Raw genomic sequence first — 17,911 nt, forward strand, 5'->3', positions numbered from 1 at the left:
GTTTATTTGTATGTTTCTATGTTTTGGTTGGTCAGGGTGTGATCTGAGTGGGCATTCTATGTTGGATGTCTTGTGTGTCTATTTCTATGTCTGGCCTGATATGGTTCTCAATCAGAGGCAGGTGTTAGTCATTGTCTCTGATTGGGAACCATATTTAGGTAGCCTGGGTTTCACTGTGTGTTTGTGGGTGATTGTTCCTGTCTCTGTGTTTGTTGCACCAGTAAGGGCTGTTTCGGTTTTCCACGTTTTGTTGTTTTGTATTGTTCGTGTTTACATCATCATTAAAGATGTATCTAACGAACCACGCTGCATTTTGGTCCGATCCTTGTTCCACCTCTTCGTCAGAGGAGGAGTTGGAAGAAACCCATTACAGTCTCTCTCTAGTCTACATCATTGTCTGTGAACTGGTGACTGTTTGCCCCGTGATATGGCATCCATATTAGGAAGTCTTCAATTGTCAGAAAAATCTCTGTCAGTGGTCAGACAAAACTCCCTCAGTTGTGGGTGGGTTACTTTGTCCCTCTATGTCTCTAGTGTTGTTTTGAGCTGTCATGAAGATGCCAGAGGAGCTGTTCATTCACTTCCCAGTCAGGATCCTCTTCATGGTGGCCTGGAACATGGAGGAGGAGAAGTAGAACGTCATAGGAGCCAGGATGGTGTTGACTGTGGTCAGGTGCAGAGCATAGAGCCGCCACTCCACATTGTCATGGATGATGAACCCCTGTACATGGGTGACATTATAGGGCAGGAAGCAGACAACAAAAACCAGTAGGGTCCCAGTAGCCATTCCAACGGCTCTCTTCCTTTTCTCTGCACGAATGTTAGGGGTCCTATTGAGGATGAGGATGAAGTTCAGGTAGCAGAACACACAGGCCAGCAGTGGCACGATATATAGAACCACACACAGCTCCAAGCGCATGGGAAGCTCCACCTTCAGCTGCTCCTGGGTGAAGTTGTCATAGCAGATATAGAGATCAGATGAGGTCTGGTTCTCCACGATGTAGATGAAGCAGAGGTGGACCGAGCTGAAGACCCACACCACCAGGCTGCTCACCACTCCGTACAAGAGCTTGCGGCGGAGCCTGCACAGGACAGGAGGGAGCTGGTGTAGATGAAGGAGAAGATGACAAAAGAGGTAATGTTGCAGAGAGGGCTGGGGAGAGTCCAGACCATGCCAGAGGCTGCTCGTGCATCTTGAGGGGCAGGAAGAGAAGAAAGAGGAGGTCAGACATGATCAGGTTGAGCAGGAGGATGTCTGTGGGAGTGGGCTTTTTGTGGATATTGACGCTGAAGGCGTAGAGTGCCAGGATGTTGGCAGGTAGGCCAATCAGGAAGGTGATGATGTAGATGGACAGAATCACCTCACTCCTCACCACAATGGCTCTCACCTGAGGACAAGCAGAGAACGACAGCAACTATTATCTATATTTGATCATGTAGCACTCAGTGTAAGATGAAAAATGGTCAACTTTAAATTAAGATCAACCATTATCTCAAATGATGATGTAATGAATGCAGCTTGCTGAGGAAAAGTTGAAATAAAAATGAAACCATCCATGAAATCATCTCCGATTCCATTTTTTATATTTCAAACCCAAGCTCCGCCATGTGGAAATAAAAGCTTCATGGTAGAATGTAGATTTTTTTAAAATTGTTGTTTGAGATGAATTGTGTCAGCTCCCATCAGTAGGCTGTTTAACTACATAAATTGGCAGTGTGCTGTCAGGACCAAGTCTTAAATAAAAAATGATGAACTTTGAAGTATTACTCACGCTATCAACGGTTCATCAATCAGAGGATATGGTGGAAAGTCCAAGGCTGTCCGCTACACAGGCTTCACGGAAAGGTGTTAGTGCAGAGCGATTGTCATCGATTTGGGATTAATGTCACTTCTCTCCTCAGCTCTGTTTAGGAGGACTGTCCACCTCTTTCTCACTGCATGCTCCTAATTTTACTTGAAAAAATATTTTCTCTCTAGCTCATTTTAGCAGAACAAGTAAGCAGTCAATAAATGGGTGATTTGTATATAATGAGATAAGCAACGGTGTAATAAACCAAGTGTAACAGCCATCACTGGGACTAAATCATTGAAGTTTTGCATAACTGTCAACATAAGGTGTGCCTTCGACTAAGGGGTTAATTAAGGTGCTACACTCTTAGAAAAAAGGGTTCCAAAAGGGTTCTTCAGCTGTCCCCACAGGAGAACCCTTTTTGGTTCCAGTTAGAACCCTTTTGGGTTCCAGGTAGAATCCTTTTGGGTTCTATATACTTGGAACCAAAAGGGTTCTTGAAAGGGTTCTCCTATGGGGACAGCTGAAGAACCATTTAAGGTTCTAGATAGCACCTTTTTTTCTAAGAATGCACTGTTCTACCCAATCAATGCTTCTTTGTTTTGGTCCTTTGGGTTGGACCCTGATTGAATAATCAATATACACTGAGTATACAAAACATTATGATCACCTGCTCTTTCCATGACATAGACTGACCAGGTGAATCCAGGTGAAAGCTATGATTCGTTATTGATGTCACTTTTTAAATCCACTTAATCCACACAGTTGAGACATGAGAGAGTGAATGGGCAAGACAAGCGATGTAACTGCCTTTGAACAGGGTATGGTAATAGGTGCCAGACCAAGGGCTGTTATGGTGCTCATATTACCTCTACCTGGAAGTGCTGGACAGTGTGGGAGACTCTGGAAGCGCTGGACAGGAGGGAGACTCTGGAAGCGCTGGACATGAGGGAGACTCTGGAAGCGCTGGACAGGAGGGAGCACCTGGATGGAGGAGATGGAGAGACAGCGTGTTGCGTGGGGCTGCCACAGGAGGCCTGGTGCGTGGAGGAGGCACCGGATGGACCGGACCGTGGAGGCGCACTGGAGGTCTCGAGCACCGAGCCTGCACAACCTGTCCTGGCTGGATACTCCCCGTAGCCCGGCAAGTGCGACGGGGTGGAACAGACCGCACTGGGCTGTGCTGGCGAACCGGGGACACCGTGCGTAAGGCTGGTGCCATATACCCTGGGCCGAGGAGACGCACTGGAGACCAGATGCACTGAGCTGGCTTCATTGCTCCTGGCTCGATGCCCACTCTAACCCGGCCGATACGAGGAGCTGCGATGTAGCGCACCGGGCTATGCCTGCGCACTGGGGACACCGTGCACCTCACGGCATAACATGGTGCCTGCCCGGTTCACCTCTCACCACGGTAAGCACGGGGAGTTGGCTCAGGTCTCCTACCTGACTTAGCCACACTCCCCATGTGTCCCCCCCAATCAATTTTTGGGGCTGCCTCTCGGGCTTCCTTGCCAGCCGTGTTCCCTCAAAGCGCTGGCTCCCTTTACCTGCTGTCTCCGCTCTCCTGGCTAACTCCTCATAATGCCGACGCTCGGCTTTGGCTGCCTCCAGCTCTTCCCTGGGGTGGCGATATTCTCCAGCCAGTGCCCAGGGTCCCTTACCGTCCAAAATCTCCTCCCATATCCAGAAGTTCAGAGCCCTCTGCTCCTGGTTACCGCGCTGCTTGGTCCGGTTGTGGTGGGTGGTTCTGTAACGGTTGTTGTCTTCGTCTTCTGAGGAGGAGTAGGAAATATCGGACCAATATGCAGCGTGGTAAGTGTTCCTCATATTTATTTAATGAACACAGAAAACAAGCGAATAAAGAAAAACCGAAACAGTCCTGAATGGTGAAAAACACTGAAACGGAAAATAACCACCCACAGACAAGAGATGGAAAACAGGCTACCTAAGTATGGTTCTCAATCAGAGACAATGATTGACAGCTGCCTCTGATTGGGAACCATACCAGGCTAAACACATAGAAATATAAACACAAGAACAAAACATAGAATGCCCACCCCAACTCATGCCCTGACCAACCTAGAATAGAAAAATACACAAGGAACTAAGGTCAGGACATGACATAATGTGATGAAATAGCCTAAGCTAAATGTTCTGATCTGTTGTGTCAGCCTCATTGCGTAAAAAAGTTTGTTGATTTTTTAAATTTTACCTTTTGGTTACTAGTCCAACACTCTAACCACTAGGCTACTCTGCCGCCCCGTTGATGCAAGTGGTTTTATTAATTTGGGATCTATCGCATCCCACAACTGTCCTAAACCATGTTTGGAATATTTATTTCTAGCACAGAATAGAATAGATCAACTTTTGTACTATGGGGGATAGTAGATTGACATAGGCTAGTGCCTTTAGGCCTACTCATCTTGTTGGCTGTAAAGTAAATTTGGACAGTTGTTCCAATATCTTCAATATGCGCCTCAAATTGGAAAAGGACAGGCGCAGTTGCATTCCCGATGTGTCTGTCTTCACTTGTAGCCTATGACCTGATACTGTGATGAGAGCCATGTGAGTGAGAGGTGCTACGGAGTACGCAGCATGCTGGTAGAAGGGAATGAAATTATTATATTCAGCCCAAGGGCACAACGGCTTCTGGCCGTAAAAGGCATGGATGTTTTTATGGGGCAATACATCCACACAAAGAGGATGCCACCAGGAAAATCGAGACATTATAAAGTGCTTGTAAAATTGTGAATGAGAGACTGATGTGCCACCTGCACAAAAAACAAAGAGAGCTCATGCCTTTCATGCAACCCTTTTCAAATCATCATTAGAGTCGCATCTTGCATCCTTAGAATGTATTAAACGTCAAAACATATAGCCCAACATTTGTGCCAAAACAAAAGGTACATAAATAACTCTAAATGAATTATAGGAGTACCTGTTTCTTTGGTAACTGCTCAACACAGAATAATGCCATAGAATTCTAAGCAAATCTTGTCTGCTAAAGGAACTAGTGTAGCCCACAGTCATATTGCATAGCCAGATCAGGACCTAATATAAAGGACAACTCAGAGTATACTATTCTGTTCATCTGAAACAGACTACATTTTCTTCATATCATGTTTCTTTAGACTAGTCTAAAATAAATAATGGATTATATTATGGATTTATTAGACTTTTTAAAATGTAGATGTTCCAAAGGTCTGCATCAGTGGCTTGTAGGCTGTGTGTGGAAGCCAGGAGATGCTAAATGTTTTAATATTAATGGTTAATTACCATGAGACCGGCAGTTATTTGCTTGACAATCACCCGGCTGACAAAATGTTGTGACCACCACAGCCCTAGCCAGGCCAACAGGTTTGTGTCAAGAACTGCAACGCTGCTGGGTTTTTCATGCTCAACAGCTTCCTGTGAGTATCAAGAATGGTCCACCACCCAAAGGACAACCAGCCAACTTAACACAATAGTGGGAAGCACTGGAGTCAACATGGGCCAACATCCCTGTGGAATACCTTGTAGAGTCCATGCCCAGACAAATTGAACTGTTCCAAGGGCAAAGGGGTGCATCATCTCAATATTAGGAAACTTTTCCTAATGTTTGGTATACTCAGTGTATAGACAGCTCTGTAGAAAAAGTTAACATGAATGTATTTTATTTCAGTTATAATTATGTTCACGTAACACATTTTTTTTTTGACACACAAATTAAGTTGATACAAAAGTTACAATACAAAACATAGGTTACATTCATTACTTAAACACACAAAAAAAAACACAATCCACACAGCCCAGACAGGTGCACAAACACAACTTTAGACTTTTAACAGTAGGCTACACGACTCGTCAGCTTATAACAATTGGATAACATTATCATTATGTACTCTGAAGCAAACGTTGTGTGCACTGGTAGTTCAATAATTTTGGTAAATATCATCCATGCCTGAACACATAGCCTATGGGGAAAAAATAAGAATGTTTTAGCCTCTTTTTACATGCATAGGCCACCAAAATTGCTTCACAAATATACTTGGTCTGAGGGCTAAAGAGGTGTGAAAGTATGTGATTGGGGTTTAGTGGAAATCCTTCTCTTGTCATAACAGTGTCTGAAATATGAAACTGTGGGTGAAAAAGTATGTGGTATTTACATTTTTATCAAACGCTGAACCAGCCAAATTGTGCCTGCAGTGAGGTTACATAAAGTTTACCTTTGTGCCATCTTGTAATTTGATCTTCTCGTTGTTCTTTGCTGGGTTTTGACTAGGCTTCTTTGGCACAAAGTCATTTTCGTAGACTGACGATTGGCTATCCGTCCGTGCTATCTCCTTGGGTATGGCCATGGGCATGGCCTTAGGCTTGGTCCTCTCAGGCTTTTGCTGTGGTCTGTGAAGGAGAAGAGAATGTGGAACCGGATTATAGTTCAGTACCATTTTTACTATTTAAATGTTTTATTCTCCAACCACCCTCTACAGAAGCAAATTAATTTCCATGCTATATCATTATTAAACTTTTTCTTACTTTTGGGGATTGCTGTACCTTAGGGACTCTGACATGTCACCTTGCCTTATTGACAAAAAAAACCCCATCTCAATGTCAATGAGCTTGAACATGATTATTTGTTGTATGTAAAATACAGATGCAGAAATGACAGTACCTTAGAGGGATATCCAACATGGGGAGATTAGAGCTGGCCTTTGGCCTACAGATAATGTAGAAGGGAGACAGCATTCAAAATGACACACCTAAAATGGTTGAATATGTGACATCTTCTCGTCATCAAGAAGCATACAAACCTCTCTCTGCAACGTCTTCTGCATACAAACATTACACATCCCAGAGAGACACTTCCAACTGCCAGAGCAGTCAGCATCCATGGCAGAACTGTGTTCAAAGAAAGAGAGACAGAAAGAGAGACAGAGAGAGAGAGAGAGAGAGACAGAAAGAGAGACAGAGAGAGAGAGAGAGACAGAAAGAGAGATAGAAAGAGAGAGACAGAGAGAGACAGAGAGACAGAAAGAGAGACAGAGAGTGACAGAGAGACAGAAAGAGAGACAGAGAGAGACAGAGAGACAGAAAGAGAGACAGAAAGAGAGACAGAGAGAGACAGAGAGAGACAGAAAGAGAGACAGAAAGAGAGACAGAGAGAGAGAGACAGAGAGAGAAAGAGAGACAGAAAGAGAGAGAGAGACAGAAAGAGAGATAGAGAGAGAGAAAGAGAGAGAGAGAGAGACAGAAAGAGAGAGAGACAGAGAGAGAGAGAGAGAGAGAGAGAGACAGAAAGAGAGAGAGAAAGAGAGAGAGACAGAAAGAGAGAGAGAGAAAGAGAGAGAGACAGAAAGAGAGAGAGACAGAAAGAGAGAGATACAGAAAGAGAGAGAGACAGAAAGAGAGAGAGACAGAGAGAGAGAGACAGAAAGACAGAGAGAGAGAGAGAGACAGAAAGAGAGAGAGACAGAAAGAGAGAGAGACAGAAAGAGAGAGAGACAGAAAGAGAGAGAGACAGAAAGAGAGAGAGACAGAAAGAGAGAGAGACAGAAAGAGAGAGAGAGAGAGAGAGACAGAGAGAGAGACAGAAAGAGAGAGAGACAGAAAGAGAGAGAGACAGAGAGAGAGAGAGACAGAAAGAGAGACAGAAAGAGAGACAGAGAGAGAGAGACAGAAAGAGAGACAGAAAGAGAGACAGAGAGAGAGAGACAGAAAGAGAGAGAGACAGAAAGAGAGAGAGACAGAAAGAGAGAGAGACAGAGAGAGAGAGACAGAGAGAGAGAGACAGAAAGAGAGAGAGACAGAAAGAGAGAGAGACAGAGAGAGAGAGACAGAAAGAGAGACAGAAAGAGAGACAGAGAGAGAGAGACAGAAAGAGAGACAGAGAGAGAGAGAGACAGAGAGACAGAGAAAGAGAGACAGACAGACACACAGAGAGAGACACACAGAGAGAGACACACAGAGAGAGACACACAGAGAGAGAGACAGAGAGAGAGAGAGAGACAGAGAGAGAGAGACAGAGAGAGGGAGACAGAGAGAGACAGAGAGAGAGAACACATGGGGAGGCAGAGGAGGAAGAAAGACTGTCACCGTGTGCAGATTCTAATGACATCAGAAGATTAAAAACAGAAATTCTGTACTGAAAGCTTGCTTACACTGTCCAGCTGTGAATTTTGTGTCAAGGGGCAGCTGCTGGATGTCAGTGGCCAGTGAGTTACTGGCTACGCAGGAGACATTTGGTCGACTTTCCACAGGCCCAGTGAGTTCTGCTGACACAGTATTATCTCTGTATATGGTGATGGAAGTGAAGGAGGATGGGAGAGTGCTGCTTCCGCTGATCGTCCAGCGCAGAGTGGCATTAGGTCGGGCTTCTGCTCTACACACACAGGTCAGAATCCCACCCTTCAAGGAGCAAGTGGAGTCAGAGAGGATTGCTGGGGGGACTGGAGCGACAGAATGACACAAAGTGGTGATTTAATTTTAAAAAATTGTAAGTGAGAAACAATGACAACAGAACTACATTAGGGTGGGAAGGAGTCTGTTCTTCTATTTTACACCCATAACCTGTTGCTAGAATTAGCATTTCAGTGTACAAATATAATGCTAGTTCCATTGGAAACTGTGCAACCAGACAATGGCCAGGTCACAATTGTAAATGAGAACTTGTTCTCAACTTGCCTACCTGGTTAAATAAAGGTGAAAAAAAATAGACACATACAATGAGATACTTACAGTTGACATCCAGAAACAGCCAGGCTGACTGACTTGATCCAATATTGTTTTGGACAATGCAGGAGAATGAAGAGTCTCGACTAATGTTGGGATAGGACATTTTTCCCTGAGTTGAATTCGTTTGGATGCTTTGGCCTCCCTGTCGTCTGATCCACACATACCGGCCTGGCTGGGGATTGCTGTCAGCAACACACTCCAGATTGACACTATGACCTTCACTGACTGGCTGTTCATCCGCCATCATATTCACACCTACAGGGGCATCTGTTAATGAAGTAGACAGACATGTATTGGTACTATGTAGTTGTTTGTTCTGTAATATGGTATATGATGTGAACAGAATAATTACACAACTGAGTGCAAACAAGAAAGACCAAAAACGTACACGAGATGTTAAGAATGACTGGTTGACTCTCAGTTTGGACTGTAGCGAATTGAGCTGTGCATTTCATCTCTTTTTTGTGCAGTTGGCACGTTCCTCTTCCTTGTATTGTCTCAGTGGACACCCACAGCCCTCCCTTTTCCTCCATTGACGTCACTGCTGTAGAATTGACAGGCAAGCGGCTCCAGTGAAAGGATGGAGGAGAGGATGGGCAGGAATGCCAGACACTACAGTTGGCCTGGAATAAGGCTCCATCCACCATTGCATTCTGCATGGATAACACAGGAGCTTTTCTATCTGCAAGTTCAAATAAATTATTATTAGCGGGAACCAAAGGCAAACAAGGCATTACCAGTTCCCCATGACTAATGATTTAACACCCTGTCTGCAATTCTCATTCAGTTTTAACAGTGCTTTAACTACTGACCGCTGTCACTCCTAAATACAGATGTCAAATGAATGAAGTACTGTTCATCTAATCACAATCTGTCGTTTTTCAGTTGTTCAACTACAACAAATATTCAATCTAATACACCTCTCCATGAGTGTGCTTACTTTCAATTGTGATTGTTACGATCTGACGATGGAACGTTTGTGTAGCGGACTCATCAGGGTTGATCCACACGTAGAGCTGGAGGTTATTGTCTTTCCACGTCACACTCTCAAACCTCAGTGTACAGTCCCCCTCTGCTGAATTGCCTGGCACTGATGTACGCCCTCTAAAACTGGCCCCCACACTGGTCGGTTCCTTGCCATCATAAAGCTTAGGATAGTAAACGCTATGATACTGGTACCAAATGACCCTGTGGTGGGGGGCGGTGTGACAGGACACTTCTACACAGCTGCCATCTACTGCCTTCACAGTATTGGGCACCTTCACCATCCAACAGTGACCAAGTGAGACAAGTGTGCACCCTGAGGAAGAAGGTCTAACAAGTCAGTTCACATTGCATCAGTTCTCCTTTATTACTTTGCCTGCCGTATTAAGTGGAGATTGAATTAACGTCCCCAATTAAAGGAATCGAATAGGGTTGATCTGCAGAAGTGTTTTCCTAGTGCAACAGAAAGTGTTGCACTGTAGGACAAATATAACAGCTGCATTGAAACTGCATCTAAACTGAATTAGCTTGACAGAGCCAGTAAGCACATCTCATACATTATGTGACCACAGGTTGAAAATACTGCATGTAGTTCTGTCGTTGTCTTTCTTCACACATGTAGCACTTTCAGCAAAGACCATTGCTAACAATAATCAGAGTCAATAATTGGGTTCCATTATAAAAGCTTCAAGCTTGTCCAAAGCAGAAATAAGTAACATTTACTGTACGTACTGTATTTATCTACATACTGTCCACATACAGTATTTGTCACGCCTTGGTCTTAGTATTTTGTGTTTTAGTTTATTAGTTAGTCAGACCAGGGTGTGACATGGGGTTATTATGTATTGTAGTTTCATATTGGGGTTTGTAGTAGTTGGGATTGTAGCTGATTAGGGGTGTGTGTGTTTAATAGGTTTGGCTGCCTGAGGCGGTTCTCAATCAGAGTCAGGTGATTCTCGTTGTCTCTGATTGGGAACCGTATTTAGGTAGCCTGGGTTTCGCTTTACATTTCGTGGGTGATTGTTCCTGTCTCTGTGTTATGCACCAGTCAGGCTGTAAAAGGTTTCACGTTCTGTTTGTTATTTTTGTATTCATTAGTTATTCGTGTATAGTTTGTTCGTTTGTCTTCACTAAATAAACATGAGTAACTTACACGCTGCATTTTGGTCCGACTCTCTTTCAACAAAAAAAGAACGCCGTTACAGTATTTAACAAACAGTGACATTTAACGGCTTATAGCTAGAATGTTAAATTCACATCATTTTGATGCAAACATAGTTTTACCACGCAAGCAAATGTCATATAATAAGATGTGTAGAACATACCTGTGATGAAGCTGAGGATGTCCATTAGAGTCTGTGGTGTCTTTAGTCTATTAGGGTCCTGATACCATGTGATGCTTAGGATACTGACGTTTATAGCTATAAAACCAAAAAAATAATCACCCAATCAATTCATTAAAGATAAACTCCACCCCAAAAGAATATTTTGGTATTTGTTTCATTAGTTCATTGTTGACATACTCCTAAAATGTTTTCAAAGTAGCTCCCTTTGCCTTGATGACAGCTTTGCACACTCCTGTAGGTTTGTCCAAACTTTTGACTGATACTGTACATACATTCATTTTACTCATCAATCTACACACAATACCCCATAATGACAAAGCAAAAACTGGTTTTCATTTTTTGGGAAAATGTGTTAAAAATAGAAAACAGAAATAAATGTAAATAAGTATTCAGACCCTTTACTCAGTACTTTGTTGAAGCACCTTTGGCAGTGATTACAGCCTGGAGTATTCTAGGGTATGATGCTACAAGCTTGGCACACCTGTATTTGGGGAGTTTCTCCCATTCCTCACTGCAGATCCTCTCAAGCCCTGCCAGGTTGGATGGGGAGCGTCGTTGCACAGCTATTTTCAGGTCTCGCCAGAGAAGTTCGATCTGGTTCAAGTCCGGGCTCTGGCTGTGACACTCAAGGATATTCAGAGACTTGTCCCAAAGCCACTCCTGTGTTGTCTTGGCTGTGTGCTTAGGGTCATTGTCCTATTGGAAAGTGAACCTTCACCCCAGTCTGTGGTCCTGAGTGCTCTGGAGCAGGTTTTCATCAAGGATCTCTCTGTACTTTGCTCCGTTTAATCTTTGCCTCGACCCTGACCCTAGTCTCCCTGCCACCATCATGCTTCACCATAGGGATGATGCCAGGTTTCCTCCAGACGTGACATTTGGCATTCAGACCAAAAAGTTGAATCTTGGTTTCGTCAGACCAGAGAATCTTGTTTCTCGTGCTCCGAGAGTCTTTGGGTGCCTTTTGGCAAAGACCAAGCGGGCTGCTTTGGAAGACTCAGTTTGTCTTTTACCGAGAAGTGGCTTCCGTCTGGCCACTCTACCATAAAGGCCTGATTGTGCATTTGGAAGGTTCTCCCATCTCCACAGAGGAACTCTAGAGCTCTGTTAGAGTGATCATTGGGTTCTTGGTCACCTCCCTGACCAAGGCCCTTCTTCCAAACTTCTTCCATTTAAGAATGGAGGCAATGTGTTCTTTCGGCCCTTCAATGCTGCATAAATATTTTGGTATGCTTCCCAAGATCTGTGCCTCGACACAATCCTGTCTTGGAGTTCTACGGACAATTCCTTCGACCTAATGGCTTTGTTTTTCCTTTGACATGCACTGTCAACAGTGGGTCCTTATATAGACAGGTGTGTGCCTTTCCAAGGGGCCTGAATAGTTTCCTAAGGCAAGCTGTATGGAGTTAACACCTTACAGCTGGCAACCGAAGTCAGTGTGCATGAGCCACAGTAGTCACTAGAGCGCGATGGGACAAGGACATCCTGGCCGGCCAAACCCTCCCCTAACCCGGACGACGCTGGGCCAATTGTGCTCTGCCTCATGGGTCTCCCCATCGTGGGGGATCAACCTTCTTGCTGATAATCTACCATTTACAGTGGCAAGAAAAACTATGTGAATCCTATGGAAATACCTGGATTTCTGCATAAATGGGTCATAAAATGTGATTTGATCTTCATCTAAGTCACAACAACAGACAAACACAGTCTGCTTAAACTAATAACACACAAACAATTATAGGTTTTCTTGTCTTTACTGTACACACTGTGTAAACATTCACAGTGCAGGGTGGGAAAGGTATGTGAACCCTTGGATTTAATAACTGGTTGACCCTCCTTTGTCAGCAATAACCTCAACCAAACGTTTTCTGTAGTTGGGGAGCAGAACTGCACAACGGTCAGGAGGAATTTTGGACCATTCCTCTTTACAAAACTATTTCAGTTCAGCAATATTCTTGGGATGTCTGGTGTGAACCGCTCTCTTGAGGTCATGCCACAGCATCTCAATTGGGTTGAGGTCAGGACTCTGACTGGGCCACTCCAGAAGGCGTATTTTCTTCTGTTGAAGCCATTTTGTTGTTTATTTACTTCTGGGTTTTGGGTCGTTGTCCTGTTGGATCACCCATCTTCTGTTGAGCTTCAATTGGCAGACAGATAGCCTTACATTCTCCTGCAAAATGTCTTGATAAACTTGGGAATTTGTTTTTTCCGTCGATGATAGCAAGCTATCCAGGTAGAAGGCCAGCATGCCGGAGTCGCCTCTTCACTGTTGACGTTGAGACTGGTGTATTGCGGGTACTATTTAATGAAGCTACCAATTGAGGACTTGTGAGGCGTCTGTTTCTCAAACTAGACACTCCAATGTACTTGTCCTCTTGCTCAGTTGTGCACCGGGGCCTCCCACTCCTCTTTTTATTCTGGTTAGAGCCAGTTTGCGCTGTTCTGTGAAGGGATTAGTACACAGCATTGTTCGAGATCTTCAGTTTCTTGGCAATTTCTCGCATGGAATAGCCTTCATTTTTCAGAACAAGAATAGACTGACGAGTTTCAGAAGAAAGTTCTTTGTTTGTGGCCATTTTGATCCTGTAATCGAACCCACAAATGCTGATGCTCAAGATACTCAAGTAGTCTAAAGAAGGTCAGTTTTATTGCTTCTTTAATCAGAACAACAGTTTTCAGCTGTGCTAACATAATTGCAAAATGGTTTTCTAATGATCAGTTAGACTTTTAAAATTACAAACTTAGATTAGCTAACACAACGTGCCATTGGAACACAGGAGTGATGGTTGCTGATAATGGGCCTCTGTACACCTATGTAGATATTCCATTAAAAATCATCCATTTCCAGCCACAATAGTCATTTACAACATTAACAATGTCTAAACTGTATAACAATTTGATGTTATTTTAATGGACACATTTTTTTGCTTTTCTTTCAAAAACAAGGACGTTTCTAGGTGACCCCAAAGTTTTGAACGATAGTGTATCTATACAGTTTTTCCGTGGACCCCCTGCAGTACCTCCACTGAGCAGCTTTTTTTTTTTTTTTTAACCTTTATTTAACTAGGCATGTCAGTTAAGAACAAATTCTTATTTACAATGACTGCCTACCAAAAGGCCTCCTGCGGGGACGGGGTTCTGGGATTTAAAAAAAATATTAAATACAATATAAATACAGGACAAAACACAAGAGAGAAACACAACACTACATAAAGAGAGACCTAAGAGAACAACATAGCAAGGCAGCAACACATGACAACACATCATGGTAGCAACACAACATAACAACAACATGGTAGCAACACAACATGGTAGCAGCGCAAAACATGGTACAAACATCATTGGGCACAGTCAAAAGCACAAAGGTCAAGAAGGTAGAGACAACAATACATCACACAAAGAATGTCTCGCCGCTCGAAAGCTAAATCTGTTTTGTTTTTTTAAACGACTCACAACGCGGACAGTGAAGAAACACTATGCACTCACACCGGACTCTACCCACACACTCACACATTTTTACACTGACACTCCAACACATACACACACAAAATCACCCACACACAACATGTACGTACACACAGGCACACATTCGCCACACATCACAGGAGATTGGTGCCACCTTAATTGGGGAGGACGGGCTCATGGTCATGGCTGGAGCGGAATCAGTGGAATGGTATCAAATACAACAAACACATGGTTTCTATGTGTTCGATGCCAATCCATTAGCTCCGTTCCAGACATTATTATGAGCCGCCGCCCCTCAGCAGCCTCCACTGCCACACACACATTTAAACACTCATCACATACGGTGCTGCTACTGTTTATATTCTATCCAGTTGCCTAGTCACTTTACCCCTACCTATATGTACATATATATCTCCATTACATCCTACCCCTGCATATCGACTCTGTACTGGTACCCCGTGTATATAGCCAAGCTATCATTGCTCATTGTGTATTTATTCCTTGTGTTACAATTATTATTATTAATATTATTATTATTATTATTATTATTATTATATTATAAATTGTTGGGAATGGCCTGTAAGTAACTATTTCAATGTTAGTCTACACCTGTAGTTTACGAAACATATGTATTTTATTTGACACACACAAACACGCATGCACACAAACACACACACATTTTAATATTGTAATATTGTATTATTGTAGTATTTTACATTTTATATAGTATATTTGTAATAATAGAGCATTAATGTCATGTCTTGTATGATGTGTTGTTTTATTTATGATGTAGGTTGTGGTTGAGACGTAATTATTTATTTCCTGTTTGTACCACAGGAAGAGAAGCTGCTGCCTTATGAGGATCCTAAGAAATACCTAATACTAGGTCCTGTGGGGCTCAGTTGGTAGAGCATGGCACTTGCAATGCCAGGGTTTTGGGTTCGATTCCCATGGGGGACAAGGTTGAAAATGTATTCAAGTCGCTCTGGTTAAGAGTGTCTGTTAAAATGTATGTACTTTAAGTAACCAAGGACTATATTTGACCAGACAAAAAAATTACTTCCTGATATACTACAGGATGTGAAACTGCCAAGGCCAGAGACCCTTCCTTGTTTCTTGTCACTACTTCTGCCAATATAATTTTGGTTTGATAAAAGACGATGTGGATGGACAGTTTCTTAGACATCACGCCCGGTGAATTAAAATCAGATAACCAATTGAAAACAATATCAAGATGTATATTATATCTATAGTATATTATGTGGTAGGTCCTATGGGAAGAGGTTTCTGGAAATAAATCCCAGTCTACCTGGAGGCTGCAAAATGACATTATAAACCATAATCAGACAGCAGAACCATGTATGATGACCTATGTCAACCAATGAAAACACTGTTTCTAACATTAATAAATGGCAAAAAAAGACGCTCAAAAAATATATTATAAGGAATAGGATTTTGATGTCTCTGTACTATATCTAGGAGATATAAGATAGCTCAGGAAATATGTTGGTTTCTTTGGACACATATACCCTAAATATAACCTAAAATAGTTTTACCAGGAACCAAAAAGGGTTCCCCTATAGGAACAGCTTAAGAACCCATTTGGAACCCTTTTTTTCTAAGAGTGTACAGAATGGTTTGTTCAACCTATCACTGTCATTGAAATGTTGTCACAAATCCCCATAAAACCAGAGATGAACATCATGCCTTACCTTCAGAGGAGGTGGTGAGCGTGTCTGTCTGAGTTGGCCCTCAGTTCTCTGTCACAAAGCGAAAACCACTACTGCACATCATCCTCCCCTTGTTCTTTTCAAACAGGAAACTCACTGAATCTCTCAGAGCCTACTTTCCAATTGGCGAACAGTTTGTTCTAATGTTAGCTTTCAAACGCACCTTTATATTTTGTAGTTTTTTTTGTGAAATACTATTGGTGCATTCAGTGATATTATAGTGAGTTTAAGAGTTTTAAATACCTTGAAAACATTAACATCATAATGCTGTGAACAATTACATAGACTACAATAAATAACAATAAGGTGGACATTTAATGTGTTTATTTGTTTTGTGGTAAAAGAAAACAGCGTTATACTTTCATTCAGAGCAATATATCTTTGTGAAAGTACAATAGGCCTACAGTAAATTCATGAAAAACTTGAGAAACCGCAGATTATCCACCTCCGGTACCTTTCTCATAACGTCTGCCTACATTTCCCAGCGCACACCTCTCTTCCTGCAGGTAGGAACCGCCAGACGCCTCCTTTCCCCCATCCACGGACCGCTCGCTCTCCTTCTTCATCCACTTCTTCTCCCAAATCACACTGGAATACAACACACCATCCTTCTTTGCAGTGACTTCTCCTGGAACTGTAGCAGTGTCAGCGATGGGACTGGGCAGGCTGGTTCGGTCTGTCTTAGAGACGGCTTTGGCGGAAGGCAGGAGTTTGGGCCCCAGATTGGGGGCCTCTAGGTCTTGTTTGCGTCCCTGTCTCCTGGCCTGACATGGAATCATTCTGTTGGCGTATATGTCTTCTTCTGGCACAGGAGGATCCTGCAATAACATACATTTATAGTCATTTAACAGACTTCTTTCATTATCAAAATATTTCTAGGATAAATCTGATGATGCTTACCTGTGTCCTCTCACTACTGGTCGGAACTAGGTTCATCACCACATCACAGTCGTAATATTTGTATTGACCTCTGAGTACAATAAAACAAGGATCCCAAACCCTGTGAAATCATCGACAAAAAATGGGTCAAATCAAATAGCTATAAATAAATGTACCCTTCAGAATCAGGAACTAAGTTAATGTAGAGCACGAAAAGTGTAAAGACACAAATATGTGCAGTATTTTCTGAACATTTTACCTTAGAAGAAACAGTAAAGCACATATCAGTGCTGTCATTAATGCTGAAACAAATATTGCAAGTGGTGAAGATTGCCAAGGAAACTTAACCTAGGGGTGAACAGAAAAAGCTTGAATCGATAGACTTGCAAAAGTTGTTATCAAGGTTATCAAGATCATCATTGTAGTCAATTATGGTGTCCAAACCTCTTGTGAATGAGATCCTACAGAACTGGTTCTGAGGCAGACCAGAGTGGGTGTGTCTTCCTCCTGTGATTGATGGGTGGTGAGGGAGCTTCTCAGACTAGTTTGGTCAGACTAGTTTCAGGTGATTTGACATTCAGGTGATTTGACATAACTAAATAATCACAGAAATGATGATCACCCCAATGATGTACTGGGCCGTACGCACTACCCTCTGTAGTGCCTTGTGGTCGGAGAACGAGCAGTTGCCATACCAGGCAGTGATTCAACCAGTCAGATTGCTCTCGATGGTGCAGCTGTAGAACCTTTCCAGTCTCCTGAGGGGGAATAGGTTTGTTGTGCCCACTTCACAAATGTCATGGTGTGTTTGGACACGGTTAGTTTGCTGGTGATGTGGACACCAAGGAACTTGAAGCTCTCAACCTGCTCCACTGCAGCCCCGTTGATGAGAATGTAGGTGTGCCCGGTCCTCTTTTTTCTGCAGTCCACAATCATCTCCTTTTTCTTGATCACGTTGAGGGAGAGGTTGTTGTCCTGGCACCACACAGCCAGGTCTCTGACCTCC

At 43.0% G+C, this 17,911-nt stretch overlaps 1 protein-coding gene and 1 pseudogene across 3 annotated transcripts; both read right to left on the reverse strand.

Annotated features, from left to right (window-relative positions):
- Nucleotides 1–269: 269 nt before the first annotated feature.
- Nucleotides 270–3,620, reverse strand: LOC135519665 (free fatty acid receptor 2-like; annotated as a pseudogene).
- A 1,809-nt stretch (nt 3,621–5,429) lies between these two features.
- Nucleotides 5,430–16,097, reverse strand: LOC135520140 (sialic acid-binding Ig-like lectin 14). Of its 3 annotated transcripts, none has more exons than XM_064945484.1 (11): nt 16,009–16,097; nt 10,814–10,909; nt 9,445–9,804; nt 8,893–9,186; nt 8,508–8,771; nt 7,931–8,218; nt 6,584–6,671; nt 6,445–6,489; nt 6,309–6,353; nt 5,999–6,173; nt 5,430–5,746 (listed from the first exon to the last, which is right to left on the reverse strand). In XM_064945484.1, the coding sequence occupies exons 2-11, from the start codon at nt 10,836–10,838 to the stop codon at nt 5,705–5,707; spliced, it is 1,626 nt and encodes a 541-aa protein (XP_064801556.1). In that variant the 5' UTR covers nt 10,839–10,909; nt 16,009–16,097; the 3' UTR covers nt 5,430–5,704. The 3 variants fall into 3 exon arrangements, with proteins under 3 accessions (XP_064801556.1, XP_064801557.1, XP_064801555.1); XM_064945485.1 differs by lacking the exon at nt 16,009–16,097 and adding an exon at nt 11,012–11,231; XM_064945483.1 differs by lacking the exon at nt 16,009–16,097 and having other exon boundaries at nt 10,814–11,231.
- Between the last annotated feature and the right edge of the window lie 1,814 nt (nt 16,098–17,911).

Source organism: Oncorhynchus masou, chromosome 29 (assembly GCF_036934945.1).
Source record: "Oncorhynchus masou masou isolate Uvic2021 chromosome 29, UVic_Omas_1.1, whole genome shotgun sequence".
NCBI classification, from domain to species: domain Eukaryota; kingdom Metazoa; phylum Chordata; class Actinopteri; order Salmoniformes; family Salmonidae; genus Oncorhynchus; species Oncorhynchus masou.